Source organism: Capsella rubella, unplaced genomic scaffold (genome assembly GCF_000375325.1).
Source record: "Capsella rubella cultivar Monte Gargano unplaced genomic scaffold, Caprub1_0 scaffold_4, whole genome shotgun sequence".
Taxonomy (NCBI): Eukaryota; Viridiplantae; Streptophyta; class Magnoliopsida; order Brassicales; family Brassicaceae; genus Capsella; species Capsella rubella.
The window spans coordinates 7,414,617-7,430,434 of record NW_006238920.1 but is presented as its reverse complement, the minus strand read 5'-3'; the positions used below and the strand labels follow the sequence as shown (position 1 = coordinate 7,430,434).

At 35.1% G+C, this 15,818-nt stretch overlaps 3 protein-coding genes across 3 annotated transcripts; all 3 read right to left on the bottom strand.

Annotated features, from left to right (window-relative positions):
- Positions 1 to 149: 149 nt before the first annotated feature.
- Positions 150 to 2,470, bottom strand: LOC17888124 (protein transport protein SEC13 homolog B). The gene is made up of 2 exons (XM_006294621.2): positions 2,337 to 2,470; positions 150 to 1,312 (listed from the first exon to the last, which is right to left on the bottom strand). Exon 2 carries the CDS (start codon positions 1,291 to 1,293, stop codon positions 385 to 387), a length of 909 nt encoding a protein of 302 aa, XP_006294683.1. The 5' UTR covers positions 1,294 to 1,312; positions 2,337 to 2,470; the 3' UTR covers positions 150 to 384.
- A 2,020-nt stretch (positions 2,471 to 4,490) lies between these two features.
- Positions 4,491 to 5,970, bottom strand: LOC17888489 (mitogen-activated protein kinase kinase kinase 18). The gene has a single exon (XM_006294097.2). It carries the CDS (start codon positions 5,886 to 5,888, stop codon positions 4,491 to 4,493), a length of 1,398 nt encoding a protein of 465 aa, XP_006294159.1. The 5' UTR covers positions 5,889 to 5,970.
- A 6,308-nt stretch (positions 5,971 to 12,278) lies between these two features.
- On the bottom strand, positions 12,279 to 13,848 carry LOC17889965 (probable protein phosphatase 2C 25). The gene is made up of 2 exons (XM_006293416.2): positions 13,249 to 13,848; positions 12,279 to 13,054 (listed from the first exon to the last, which is right to left on the bottom strand). The coding sequence occupies exons 1-2, from the start codon at positions 13,765 to 13,767 to the stop codon at positions 12,368 to 12,370; spliced, it is 1,206 nt and encodes a 401-aa protein (XP_006293478.1). The 5' UTR covers positions 13,768 to 13,848; the 3' UTR covers positions 12,279 to 12,367.
- Positions 13,849 to 15,818: the final 1,970 nt, after the last annotated feature.

Here is a 15,818-nt window from a genome sequence, read left to right as displayed (position 1 = left end):
GTCTTCTGGACAAGAAAAACACATCTCATGTATCAAAAAGACAAAAACAGACAACATGTAAATCTCTGTTTCGAAGTTCGAAGAGTCACCACGTTATTTCGAAGTTCTTTCAAATTAAAAACTTTACCATACAGAAACAAGTAACAAACTCATAAAAGAGACTATGAGAAACTATATATCATGGAAATCTCGGTTTTTAAAATTTAAAAAGGGTCTCTAAGAAAAGAAAAGGAAAGGTCCACATGTTTCGAATCAGTTTTAAGTAAAGCACATCAACATTCCCTCAAAAGATCACCAAACCGGACTAAAGAAAAGATAAAAGAAAAAGAAAGTGTTTAATTCAGTTCTTTGAAGGAAGAGAAGTGATAGCAAAGCATCAAAAACCTACGGCTCCACAACAGTAACTTGTTCCCACTCTCCATCAACCGACTCTTTCCATACGGTCACGTTGTTGTTTCCATCGGACACAGCCAACAAGTTACCAGTCAACGACCATGAGACCCGCCACACCGGAGTCATAAAGTCCTTCAGAACCGTACCTTCCCATTGCTCACCTTCTTTTCCCATTGTCCATATGATCACTTTACCATCTTGGGAGCCACTAGCTATAGTGGACTTAGGGAGACCCAAGTTTGGTGCCCAAGCCACATCACGGACCCAATCAGTGTGCTTTTGAAGAGCCGGAAAACAATCCATTTTCCACGAACCGTTAGAAAGCTTCCACACTTTCACGGTGTTGTCACACCCACCAGAAGCTAGCTTGTAAACCGGATCTTGCAGACCAGAGCTCACAAGAGCACCAGGCGCAGTGGCTGGTGCCCAGGTGACTGAAGTAACTCCAACCGGATGCGCTTGGTCGATCCTTGTTGTTTCCCAGCCACCATCAGGACGGCCTGTGAAAACAGAAATGTTTCCATCGGATGACCCACAAGCCAAGGATAGTCCAAGATCATGAGGAGCCCACGCAATGGAGTTGACTGAAGATTTGTGGTCTGTGAAAACATGCGCCTGGGTCCATTGGTTTTGGTTGCCTTCTTTCCAGAGTATGACTTGACCATCATACGAGCATGAAGCTAGGATTGATCCAAACTTTGGGTGAGCCCATGCGACCTCCCAGACAGGACCACGGTGGCCAGTTAATGTAGCTAGTGGCTGCGATCCACCATTGTTGTTGACACCTGTTATCTTGATGGTGCAGTCAGATGAGGCAGTTGCAATTCGCTTTCCATAGTAATCCATTTGCACATCGTGGACAGTGTCCTCATGACCCGTTTCAATCTTTTGACCTGGCATGTTTCCAAAATGAATTTCCCTGCAAATAGAAGTAAAATAGCAAAACTGTTGAATGACAACATCTGTGTGGAACAATACAAATAGCAGAATGGCCTGTAAAACACAGCTCAAGGAAGAAAATCAGACATCATTATCTCTAAGCTTCTCAAATGTCTCACTTCAAATGGTTAAAACAATGTAAAAAGCTCATAGGCTATATGCCACAACATTCGCAGCTCATAGATAATACAGAAGTAAGATAACTAATAACACTTGAAAAGAAAAATGCATCTGCCACAAGAGAAATCTATAAACTAAAGTGTTTATCAAACTTGTTCCACCAGGAAATTTATCACACTTGCTCCACCAGGAAGCTATACAGACGATTAGACATAAGCTACACAATGCAAATAGCTAGGGAAACAAAAAAACCGAGGTACGTCCACATATAATCCAATAGCTTTGCTTGTTCAAGTTGTCACGTGTTTAATAGACAGACGATAAACAGCATTTCTCAGCAAACACATGTAATCACATTCTATACAAAATCAAGAATAGATCAATATATGAATTGAAATCATTACCAGTAAAAAAAAAAACCCGATAAACATTTCACATTCTATTCTCAAAGATCAATTCAAACCTAGAGCCTTAATCACCACATTTAATCAAACATCACAGAGGCAAATCACACTTGAGAATCTACGAGTAGTAATTTTTTTAAGATCGGAACTCTAGTCACGTAGAGCCTAAACGCATAAATTATATAATCAAACCGATTCAACACACAAAAACCAAAGCTACGATTTCGAATCCGAAGCGAAATGTACATAAGGAGACCGTTGTAGAACGCGATTTTGAAACCCGAGAGCCAATTACGGAAACGCGATTCGATTATACGGATCAATAGCTAGGAATCACAATGAAAAACAGATCAAACGGAGGAATCTCCCGATCGATCACTCTTAAAGAACCCTAGCTTAGATTCGTCGATACAGCTCAGAAAACAGAGAGAAACAAGATCGATATGCGTAGAAAATAGTCTCAGGGAAGAAATAGTGAACCTGAATTCACGGCGGATCGAGTGAGAGACGATGCAATGTGTGATGAATCGGAAGAAGAAGAAGAAGATCGACACGGAGAAGGAAACTCGAAGGGGAAAAAAGCAATCGGGAGTTTTTTTGGGTTTGTATGTGCTCGGAAAAATAAAATTAGATCTGCTTCAAAGTTTTCTAAACCGGAATTCAAATTCTTAACCGGATTAGTCAAATTAAAAACCGTAGTTCAGATGAGAGATCGATTTTGTAAATATGGGCTATAACTTCTGTCATGGGCTTTATTGGTCTACTATTTTTCCTCGACTAATATGTTTTTAGAACCCTATGTTTTATTTTTCCTATAACTTGTGACTATTTGATAGGCATGTCAATCGGGCTAGCCCGGCCCGGCCCGGCCCGAAACCCGTAAAGCCTTCATATATGTGAGTCCGGTCCGGTCCGGCCCGAAAAATTTCCGAGCCTATATTTCAAAGCCCGGCCCGGCCCTAACAGGACTACAGGGCTTTTCGGGTTTTTTTGGGCTTTATTTACCGATAAAAAAATCAATTTCTAAGTTCATAATAGTTTTTTTAAAACTATATTTAAAGGTCTACTATAAAAATAATGCATCAAATTTTAAATAACTTATCAATATTCAATAAAACTAACTTAATTTAAGAGAAAAAATAAAAGCCAAATAAATTATTTACACTTTAACCCAATAAAACATGGAACTAAAATACTTTAAAGTATAAGATAGAGTCAAAATTTAATAGATATTTTGATGATTTCAAAATCATGATACTTATATATATTTAGTTTTAGCTTTGTATAAAGATTTTAAAAGTAATAAGTAAGACTAGTAAGTAAATATGAAAACTATAACATTAGTCAAATCTTTTAATCAAACTAAAATATTCAAAAAATTCAAAATATATTTGTATAAGGGCTTTTCGGGCCGGCCCGAGCCCGACCGGGCTAAGCCCAAAAAACCCTTTAGCCCGAATGGGCTTAGCCCAAAAGGCCCGGTTTTTTCTGGACATATATATTTAAGACCGAGTCCGATTTTTTCAGGGCCGGGCCAAACTAGCCCGCGGGCTTTAGCCCTAATTGACATGCCTACTATTTGATAATAAAATTTATTTGTTACTCTTTGAATTTGGGAAAATTTCGAGAAAAAGCTTCGAAGTTGGCAGATTTTTTAGCTAAAACCTCCAAATCTTTGAACCATATAAAACCTTAAAAGTTATGCAATTTTCGAACTAAAACCTTTACCTTTTTTTAATATAAAATCTCAAACTAATTAATTTTGACTAAATAAATCTTCAAATCATCAACTCTAAGCTCGAACAATGGTTGACTAATGATCAACGACGATTCTTTTCGAAATAGTAAATGGCAGTTTAAACCAGCATAATTTTCTAACCTAACTGCAAATTAATTCCTTGATTTATAAAAGAATTATAATCTATAAGAAGAGAAAGGCTGCTCGACCACACTAGTTGCTATCTAGGTATTGGCTAAGTTGGCCAAGTATTAAATTAAAATCTATAAAAAGTACTATTGCAACTTTCTTTAAAACATAAAAGTACGTAATTAGGTGACGATTCAAGATGATTGTAGAATATATATTTAGTACGCATACGTAATAACCAAGTCAAATATCATATACTATCAATTGCAAGTTTGAGCACAATTATCCATTAAAAAGGTTATTGCAAAAAGAAACATTTTAATAGAAAGAGATAAGCGATGAAGAGAGTGGCATGTCCTTTAAAACTTAGCGTATTATTTATGTTGATACCTTTTTTTTTTTTTTTCAACTTGTGGAGTTGTGGTAAGCCAACTCACAATGCCCACCACTTCATCGTCGTCATCTTCCATTGCCTCAACCTTCATTACCCATATTTATTATCTCTAACCATTGAACATAAATTTATATAGTTCATATCGACTATTTGACCTAACAATTTTATCCAACGCCGACAAAAGATAATGAAGATGCGGCTGATAATTTCATATTGACCTTAACCATATACTTTTATCAGCCTAATCATATTTAATTACTTGGTCTTAGTTCCTCTCCAATCCAAGAAGCTACCAAACTATAAAAATTGGGTGTGTTAAATGAGAGTTATCAACAAAAAAAAAGAGAAGTAACAGTTGGAGAGTTTAAGGACACTAGACTACTACACCACGTAAAAGAGTTTGATGATAATAATAGATAGACCGATCCGAATCACATGCAATATACCAAACAAAAAAGTTAAGGCTGAGAATGAAAGATGTAGATTTCGCAAACTTATTCTTCTTCTTATTATTTTGATAATGATAATAATAACAACAACAATAACAATATGTAATACGAATAGTGTAAAACGTGGCATATATCTGAATATTCTCTACCACCAATATCAACAACAATACAACTTCACACGTCACTGCCGACGCCAACTCCGTCGCCGACTCTTCACTTCCCGACGGTGGGCTGTTAAATTCCGATTCTGCCCTTGTTGAGATAAGATGAGTTTCCTCTTTTGCCACTGACTCTTCGGAAGCGTTGTTGTTGGCTCTAACCTCGGTCCAACCATTAGATTCCCAAAGTGCCCCTCCGGTTGACGCTAATTTACGTATCCTTGCCATTGCCGGAACCATTGATTCAAGACTCCACTCGTCGCTCTGTTCTTCTTCTTCTTCTTCGTCGAACTCTGAGTTGACCCAGTCAAGTACACAACGCGGTGACGACTCAGTCAAGAACGAGTCTTGAAATAGAAACGGATGCTCCAAGAGCTGATCACAACTCCACCGTTGACTCCGATCACGTTTCAAGCATTTCTCCAAGAAATCTCTCCCGAGCTCCGATAACCCCGCCGGAACCAAAGGCAACTCGTTCGAATACCCGATCCGACTCAACGAGTCGAAGCCTTGGTCTTCCCAAGCAGGTTTCCCGGTGAGCATCTCGATGACCGTACACCCTAAAGACCACACGTCACTCTCAGGTCCTTGGTACTCACTTCTGATCACCTCCGGAGCCATCCAAAGCGGACTACCACGTGGCGCAACCTGAACCGTGGATTTCTCCAACTCCACCGCCGATCCAAAATCCGCTAGCTTAACAGAGCTTCCACCGTTAAACACAAGAACGTTCTTAGATTTAACGTCGCAGTGAACAATTCCGTTAGAATGAAGGTGGCTCAAAGCAGAGACGAGACACCTAACGTAACGGCTGAGGAGCGTTTCGCTGACGATTCCACCGTTAGCCACGTCACCTTCCGGTGAATACTCCAAATGAAGATTCCTAAACGACGTCGTCCCTTCTTTACTCACATCATCTCCAAGAAAGTTCACTACGTATGGATGAGACTTGAGACCCCTAAGGATGAAGATTTCGTTCTCTAACGACTCGGCTTGAGAAGGAAGACACGTGGAGAGATCTACTGACTTCACGGCGGAGACTCCACCGTCGAGTTTACTCAAAGCTTTGCTTACTGTACCAAAACATCCTCGTCCAACACAAGAACCACGAATCCAAGAAGATGAAGAACAAGAAGTGTTTGTGATAATGTTCTGTTTCTCCATGTTTTTTTTTTTTTTTTTTTTTGGGCTTAACTAACTTTTTTTCGTGTGTAAATTTCTAAAGACACACGACGATATTTATACGTGTGATGAACTGTCAAATGTGAACGAGAAATAAAGTTGGGAATTATATTTATTTTCCGACGTGGACGTCTCTTTTCTACTACTACTACTACTTGTCTTTCTGAATTTTGAAATCGTGAAGCCATAAATAAAAGACTTTCCCACTTGGGGAAACTTCAAAACAGTAGTATAATTAATCAACTCTTTAATTAAAAATTAGCTTTAGTTTAGAATTAGACAAATGGGATACTTAGGAAGAAGGGTTTATTTTCTTCATACTTTAATTTGATGATGTCAGTTTATAAACGACACTTGGAGAAGTTCTTGGGATGTTGTAAAAGAAAGAAAGAAACTTTGAGTACTTTGAAATTTTATCCTTATCAACAAAAAAAAAAAAAAGAGTTCAAGTTGCGGTTTGATTAGGTCTCGTTGATTCATTTACCCGATAAAATAAGATAAGTCAACGGTTTAATAAATTTGGTTCGTTTAACTTCAACAAAGAAAACGGTTTGTGTGTGTTTTAGGTTTACTGTTTAAGGCAAAAAGTTAGGGCCGACAAGTGATGAGTGATCTGCGTCTCTGCACGGTTTAATAAATTTGGTTCGTTTAACTTCAACAAAGAAAACGGTTTGTGTGTGTTTTAGGTTTACTGTTTAAGGCAAAAAGTTAGGGCCGACAAGTGATGAGTGATCTGCGTCTCTGCCCGACGAGTCGTGGGAAAGGTAAACTAACAAAACGTGTCGATTGATTTTTTCGGACCATTGTTTGGTCGGTTGACTTTTGTTTGTACTTGTTGTTGTTGTGCGTTATATACTAGTCCTTGTTGACTCGTACGTGTTATACGAGATCAGACATTGGAATATTCGGTTTGTGTAATCTACGGATAAAGTGTATTATTATTCTTGTAATCATGATAACAAGTTACGTAATAGCCAATCATATGAAGAGTTCTAGACGAATCAATTATAGATATATCATCTAGTTTGCTGATATTTGGACTACGTTCAAAGAAAGATTTTATTAATTTTATTCAATCAATCATTCTCCTAAAATGTTGTGATCTTTCTACAACATCTTGTCGATTCTTTTCTTATAAACTGTAAACATTTTGTCTTCAAATTAATTTGTGAAAGTGTTAGCAAAGGCAAACATGCCTAAGTTGAGGTAATGATGTTATTCACACTATCTCGAGAAGCATGTTTGTATCCAAAACTTGCGGTTCTTAATTCTAGGGATACAACACAATTTAGAAGTCAGTAATTAGATTAGAGGCACCAAGTTGTGTAGAAACTATAAGGAGATCGAACATTAATCTTCCCTAATTCTAATTGCAAAGATTTCACTAGTTTTTTTAGTAATTAATAGCTAAAAATTTAATTTAATCTTGTTTTGTAATCGTGGTTTAAAGAATCAAATTTATAGGGTTTTCAGGATCGGCTCTTGTTACATCTCATTTCATATTAGTTTTTACTCCAAGAAAGAATAGACCGTATTACAAATATCATACGATGATGTTTTGTTATGTCATAATTATTCCCCCGGTTAGATGCTATTAAATGATAAGGCATAGGATCAATCATCCAACTAACTTTTAGTGCTTGAACAGTGTCAACAATCGATGTCGACGAAGGTGCATCGGTGTATGGTATGTACACGAAGCACACGGGACATATCAAGATTTGTGAACCAAAATACAGGAAGCGAGTAAGTAACGTGTAGCGACAGAGTTAGTTGTGTCCAAAAAGGGGTTGAGATAGATAGAGCTTCACCACTTTGGAGCTAGCGGCACCTAAATTGTTAAAATCTTTCTTTTGGTCTTCTTTGAAAGCTTATGTGTCACGAATCTGTTGGTCCACGATCTCCAACAGAGAACCAAAGACTCCAGTTGTCCGACCTCACTTATGTTTTTTTTGCTAGCAAGATTTTGCACTATTTATAATTTATTTTACGTGCTCTCACCACCTCCACCTCTACTTATAATATTCTCTTTCTTGTATTTTTTTCTTGGATAATTAAAACAGATAATATACTCCAACGTGATCCTTGAGGAAATCAAAATCAAAATGTAGTTTTTAATCTTGAAATGCTTATTCCCCGATCAACGTTGACCAACAAAACACAAAGTTCATGAATAATATTTTTAAATTAACTTAATTTATGCGTTGACAAAATACAACTTACAAAATAAAGTCCCATTATAAATTATTAATACTTTAAAAAAAAAAGACTTTTACTACTTGCTATCGAAAATACATATTAAGAAAACGTCGCTTTTAAAGAAAAAAAAAAATCCGCCGCAGCTTATCGTATAGAAAGATAGGTTACGAAGATTTATTTGTATTTGTTTGCTTCTTGGAAGATCTCTGCCCTTCCGTGAACGTGAAGTACTACTATAGTAACGGTCCACCACTTGTATATATGGGATATCCTTTATATTAGAGTCCAAAATATAAGATATTATTATAAGATTTTAATGGACCCATACCAATATTACCAAGTTACAAGATCAAAACAATCCACTTGGAAGTTGGAAAAGCATATTAAGACAATGCAAGTGCAACATGTCATTCGATCGTTTTGGTACTAAACTTTAATGTTCTTTTCTAATCGGAGTTGACTGACTCTACATATGTATACTACTTACTCGGGAAAGGGAGAAAAAATCTATAAAAAATCAAAGCAAAGGTAAGCAATGAACTGTTTGACATTTAAATATAGATATTGGGGTACTAAGTAGCAAAAACACAATAGAGACATAAGTTGCTGTTTATGTTGATAAGTGTCGTTGGAGAAGAAGACAACGATGAAGCAGAGAAAACTCGAAATTAAGGTGGCCGACAATATAACATGCTCATGTTATTGCAAAACTCCGGAGAAACCTCTAACAACATCATCATCTTCTACTCTTTTTTTAGGATTGATTCATTATCATGCACATTGATCTTCATATCATTAACATAAGGATCCGAATAGTTAACAAAATTGGCAGCAATAAAAATCGAGTAATATAATGACGGTCGAAGTATATTATATGTGTAGATGAGGCGGTATAAACTGTCAAAATGTTATGTACATTTTAACTGCAGTTTAATTGTTCAAGTGCAAAATTTTATCAAATGCAAAATGTTAGGTGTTTTAAATATTTATATCTAAAACACCTATCCTTACTTACATCCAAATTACAGTTGGACAGATGCAATAAATAATTCATGGTTTGTTTATAAATGTTGTTAATCGTTAATTATTATTATTTTTGTCGTGCAAAACATAATTTTAAATTTATTTGATGTTAGAGATAAATTTTATGTTTTTTACAAAATTTTTTTTTTTTAACATTGATAAAGTTTCTATAAATTTTGTAGAGAAAAATAAATAGGTATTTATTAAAAAAAAGAAATAATAATTAAATCGTTGTATTTGTGAGGTTTCTCCTTTAACTCAAGTGCATGAGGAGTTCAGGAGAATGATAATACTATGTCCAGTAGTTTATCCAGAGCATCAAGTTTCTCCTTAAATTGTATTGTATCTTTATACAATTGATAGTTTTTTTTATAGTAAATTTAATCTTGATAAAATGTTAAGTGAACTGCAATGCAGTTCAAATGTTAAATCGCGATAAATATATAATGATGTTTTTTACTAGTATGTATGTCATATTTTAATATTGAATAGGTATCATGTCTACGTTTAAGTTTTATATCTGTACAATTGTATATACTCAAGCAAATTTTCAAGTTTTGGTAGATGAGCTTAATGCTATAATACTTTTCTAAATCCCATCAGTCAAATAAATCACGCTTTTTTTTTTTTCCAAATCTTCCGCTAAAATTACCTTTTTGTGTAACACCTTTACATCATATAATTCATAGTATTACATTTGGTGAGGTTGTTGCTCGAAATTATGGTTGTAGGATAGTTAAAAACGTTAGTATATTAAAAGACTTTGAGAGAGACATATACTTTGAAAGACACCTTATGAAAGGATACGACTTAAAAAACTTGGTCTAGCATTCGAACATCCAACTAAGTTCACAATTAGTGATGAAGTGAGCATATATCTTCCGGTAAATTAAACGATAAAACGTTTCTTACAAATGCAAATCTGATTAACACAATAAACGTATCTACAATTCACATCCATATCATTAACTAGTGAATTAGACTTACATTGCCAAACATGTTACATAAAAAAAGTAAACGATTTGATTAAAAAGCAGCCGAAGGACCATAAGCAAACACATCAGCTTCAAACTTTTAAAGAATAGTAGTAAATGCAGCAAACCAATATGATATCAAACGAAAAAGAAAGAAAAACAAATATGCCAACCAATGGCCAGTTGTAGGGGACGACGAACTCACTATGTCTTTTACATCGTGAATATTTAATTGCATGCGACATGCCAGTGTGATTTTATATTTTATACAACTATCTATTTATTGATATTTTCTTTTGCTTTTTGTTACAAGTTATGGATTTGTTAAGAAGTCTAATTCACTAACATCTTTTCAATATTTGTTTTTAAATTACAAGAAAAAAGAATAGAACATTGACTTGCTAAACAATAATAAAAATACACATTTGACTTCTAATAATATTTATCTTTGTAGTCATGGTGTTTAGTTGTTTAGGCATTCATCTTCATAAATTTTGTTTTTGTTAGGCAAAAGACAGTGAACTAAATGAAACTGATAGATGTGAAACTAGATTAAGTGAATGATACATAAGTTTATTAGTTACATTGAATAGGTAGAACACATGATGTGTGTGGGACTAGAAATGCTTAATTGCTGGATTTGGTTTGGTGAAAGTGTTTAATTACCAATTTCTTTACAGGAACAAAAGAGAAAAAGTCGAACAACGTGCCGTTTTTGGGGTCCATTGGAAAGACAAAAAAAAAACAACAACGTGTTCACCCGCCTACAACACAAAACCATGTGTTTTACAAATTCACGTGTTTGTTTTTTTCTTTTACCTTTGTTCGACCGTTGTGTCTTCTTCTTCTCTTACTCTCTGTTCACAAAACACAATCTCTTTGTTTTTCTGAATTTTGTTGCCTTATCCTTATCGACTTTATCCATGTCGGTTATCATTATCACCGCACAGTTTTGTATTATCTATGCATATGATAATACTTGTGGCCTTCCATAGTTTGTATATCATTTCACTAAATCAACAACATAGTTAGGATATGTGTACTATAGACAAAGATTTGTGTTATGTTGTGTGGAAACTATGAAGGTTATCGTACTTGAACTGATGAATGTTATGTTGTGTTCCAATTTCCATGCAACATAGTTTGTATATCATTTCACTCAATCAACATGACAAAGTTAGTCTATACTATAGACTAGATTTTCCTAAGTAATTTGTATTATGTTGCATGAAAATTATGTAAACAATGAACGTAATCTTACTTGAACTGATGAAAATAAAACTAAAGCTTGGAGTAGCCAATATGTTTAAACCACACAAAAGCTAATAACCCGAAATTTAAGGTGTAATAGTAAAAACTCTGTTTGTGGTAGATCATATTTTCTCTATCGATTTCTATTGCACCTTAGTTCCACTTCGAGACAATATTTGGCAGAGCATCTCTTTGACCAGGATCACATGCCATGTCGAGTTTCACGTTGCACCTCAATGGACTCTTTATATGTTGGAGTTGTTGACTAGAATAAACTAAAAATAAGGATTCCAGTGAATATACAAGTTTTTCTTTGGTTCAATAGTGTGGCAAACCAAATGTCAAAATTTTAAAATTCTTAAGGTAAAATTGAGTAAGAGTTTTAAACACATTGCATCAAACTGCACATTTAGACCACACTCTTGCATTCTTGCTCTAAGTTTCGGACACCAATTTGGAACAACAACTCATCCACAAACCAGAACACACACATATACAATGGTCTCGTCCTCTCTAATCCTCTGAACTTCATGCCAAGTTTTAACACACCTAAAACAAAAACTTAAATGCAATAGAAATGTAACTTGTATGCTACTTTCATATGCATTTAAGCAACGCAAGATATGTATATCTGCAAAGAGATTGAGTCAATCTCTTCCATGCTCTTGTATGAGCTTTGTGTTTGTAGTAACTAGCAAGATTGTGTTTGTAGATGTGCTACAATTACTCAAGCAGTAAAGAGCACTACAACTTTGTGTTTGTATTATACCATAGATGATCACGAAATATATAAAAACAGATATGATAACGAACTAATAATTAGATTAACTTGGACCAATGCTCAAATCATACAAGTATCATAGGGAACATTGAGTTTTATCTTTTTTTTTTCAACTAAGTTAGAAAGAATAAAGAAATGAATGAATCAAGTTAAAAGAACTAAATCATAGAAAGCCTTCCAATATCTAAACGTCACATATCTAAAATCTTCTAAGATGCTTCTCTTCTCTTTTTCTACATGAACTGGTGCAAAGGGATCAACATCACACTGATATCATCAGACGAGCCTCGTGAAGCAGAGAGATCGACAAGCTTCTTACAGGCTGCTAACAACAATGGCTCCTCAGTTCCTAAGCACAAGGGACGAGCAATGTCTACTGCTTCTTGGTTACTCACTTTGTCCCATAAACCATCCGATGCCAAGATCAAGAACTCATGGTCCTGCTCGATTCTCGAAATCTTCGTCTCTGGTTCAGCTATAACCCATTTCTTAAGCTGAGCATCTCCGATTCCTCTCGACACAGCTAACGACCCCTGGATCCTCCAAACACCGTGAAACGTATCAACATATCCACCCGTAGTTTCAATCCTCTTCCTTTCATCATCTCTAGACGGACGATGATCAGAAGTAAGCGCTTTAGCCACACCTCCCACACTCATAACAGCACGACAGTCACCAGCATTAGCCACCACAAGGTTCCCTTCGCTAACCAGAGCCGTGACACAGCAAGAACCACCCTTTACATCTATCTCCTTAAGAAACGCAGCGTCAGTCATAAGGTAACCACGTTTCACCGCATCAGCTATCTCAGATTCGTCTCTCTTACCACCTACTTCTTCTACAACGTTCTTATCTAAGTTCTTAGCTGCAAACTCAGCCGCTTTAACTCCTCCATGACCATCATAGACTCCAAATATCGCCTGTAAAAGCCAAAAAAAACACTGTTTAGAAATCGCGTTTTCTTCGTTTCAAACAATTCGATTCAAAATCTCCAAATTTCCCAAAAACTAACTGAATCAAACCCTAACCGAATCAAAATCTCCAAATTTCCCAAAAATAAATTGAATCAAACCCTAATCGCAAATTCTAAACCAAAATTGAAAACTGAAATTACCTGTTTGCGATCTCCATGAAGATTAGTGATAGCAGAGAAACGATCCTCCATAGCAGCTCTTCGACCTCTCTTACAATAAACAGAGTAACCATCACCATCCCTCTCAACCTCTCTACACTCCTCCCTCGGCGTCGCAACCGCCACCGCCTTCGAAGAAGAAACCGGAGCTACGAATCCAGCAACACCAATCGGGATATCAAGCCTCGTAGGCCTTTTCCTCTTCAAAACCCCACCAGGAGGAGACGACGACTGGCTCGCGGAAACAGAGTCAGATCCAAACGACAACGTAGCAGGAGCGAACAACCCGGTGGGAGGTTTCTGAAACCGGAGACGAAACGGAGATTTGGGAGAAGAAACGGCACCGTTCGCTGAAGGAGATGAAGGAGAAGAGGTTTGTGGTTTGAGATGAGAAAGAGTTAGAGAGAGAGATGATTCCTGGGGCGATGAGAAAGAGTTGCAGAATAGAGACGATGACGGTGAGAACACCGGTGAATTACATACGGCGACGGAGCAAGACATATCGATTTGTTTTTTTATAGATTCCGATTCCGATTTCGATTTGAGATTTTTTTGTTCTTGTTGTTATGAGGAAGGAGATAGAGAGAGAAGAAGAAGAAGGTTTTTTTAAATATAGAAGAAAGAGGTAATGAATGGAATTAAAAGGAGTCCGTGTTAATAGAGCTTTTTATTCAAAGATTTTGGGTTTTTAAAAAAAAGTCTTGGTCTTTGACTATGTAAATTACTTTTATACCCTTGGAAATTCTGTTATTTTTTTCCTTTATTTACGGCTTTGTCTTTAATTTACTTTCTGCAGGATTAATTTAACTTTTGACCAAACGAAAAAAGAGGATTATTTTTAATTTTGAGGAGAGAAAAAAGAAAATATTTTGGGGTCTTTTTTATAACTACAGTATGTTGCAAAATAAGCATCACTCAATTATTTTTGTGTATATTATAATATGTAAAAATTAATAAGAAAAAACTAATAATTATTTTCTTGTGGAGTAGAATTATTGCTATGCATCTTTATAAAAAAATGTTAAAAACAAACTTAATAATAAAATTCAAGAAAAAACAGCAAAACCCAAAGGAGAATAATATCCGAGGATAGAACAGTCATTCACAGTCCAAAGATAGCTAAAACGATGAAGTAAGCAAATGTTAACAAGGGGGTAAAAGAGACATTTCATATGAAGTCAGAAACACGTCTAAACGAATAATGATAAAAATAAAAGTTGTGGCATGTGGTGGATTTGATTAAGAAACTTGGTAACGTATCAGTGTTAAAGAAGTGTTTCTCATATTGATGACTCACTTTTTTTTTTTTTCCTTTATTAAAAATCAAACGAACCGTTGGTATCTTCTTACAAGAGATTACTACTACACGTCGCCGTTTGATTGGTCGGTTGTTGATTTTTTTTTTGTCGGAATCGTAGCTTCTTAGCAAGTGACCGTTGAGGGACTGAGAGGATCCTTCGTTTCTTTGTTTGATGACCGTTGTGAATACATCATATCACTGATTGGGTTTTGTTTTTATAAGTTTAGTTTGTCTCCTTTCACACGAGGTCTTCTTGTTATAATAATACTACTACTACAAGTCTCCTCTAAAGAGAGTGTTAAAGCTTTTGATTAGTTGTAATGACACTGACATCGATTAACGGATACTTTCTTGTTATTTGTTTGATGAATTACATAAACGTGTGTCTACAAAAATATTACCTTTATATATATAATAGGGATTTTTTCTTCAACTCTATAACATTGCAAATAGATATATTTCTGTTTTTAACTTATGTCTTACTAATTTATAATTAAAAAAAAAAACATTCCCTCCATTTTTTATATTATTACTTAGTGTCAATTTAATTTTTATAAATTTTGGTTGATTGTCGGTGGTGTTTCGTATGTTCAATGCATAATCTAAATATAAAAAATTAGTTTAAATTACACTACATGATATTTCATTAATAATCGTATAGTGAATCAATAAAAAAATCAAATTTTTAAAAAAGCGTATAAATTTAATATGTGTGAAAACCTTTTAACAGTGTTTATAATGAAAATTCGTAAATAAATAAAAAATTTAGACTAGGATTAGATAGAACTTCTTTATTAATCAGTATTTTGAGAACATATTAAAATTTTATTAGAAGATAGAAACCATGTGTAAAATGGAGGGACATGCATAAATTCTGTTTATATAAAGAGAGGCCCCGACATATAAACTATTGACTTTGCGAGTATAGTGGCACTTTCGTGGGTTAAGCGATATAAGCAAAAATTATTACATTAATCAGTTAATAGCATGATTTTTATTGATTATGATATAATCATATACTGTTTTATGTTCAACTAAAAGACTGAGTCATACACAAAGACTAACTTCTCCTACTCTTACTCCTACTTGAACGATTGGACTTGGTTTATTAAGGTTTTGAGTATATATTTGTTGACCCAAAGATGAATGATTTAATCAATTAAAGTAGGTTTCCCACTCCACAATTAGGATTCTTATCTAGTCGTCCGTTGTTTCTCGTTGAATTTGTCTTCTTACCCTTTTTCTTTACTTT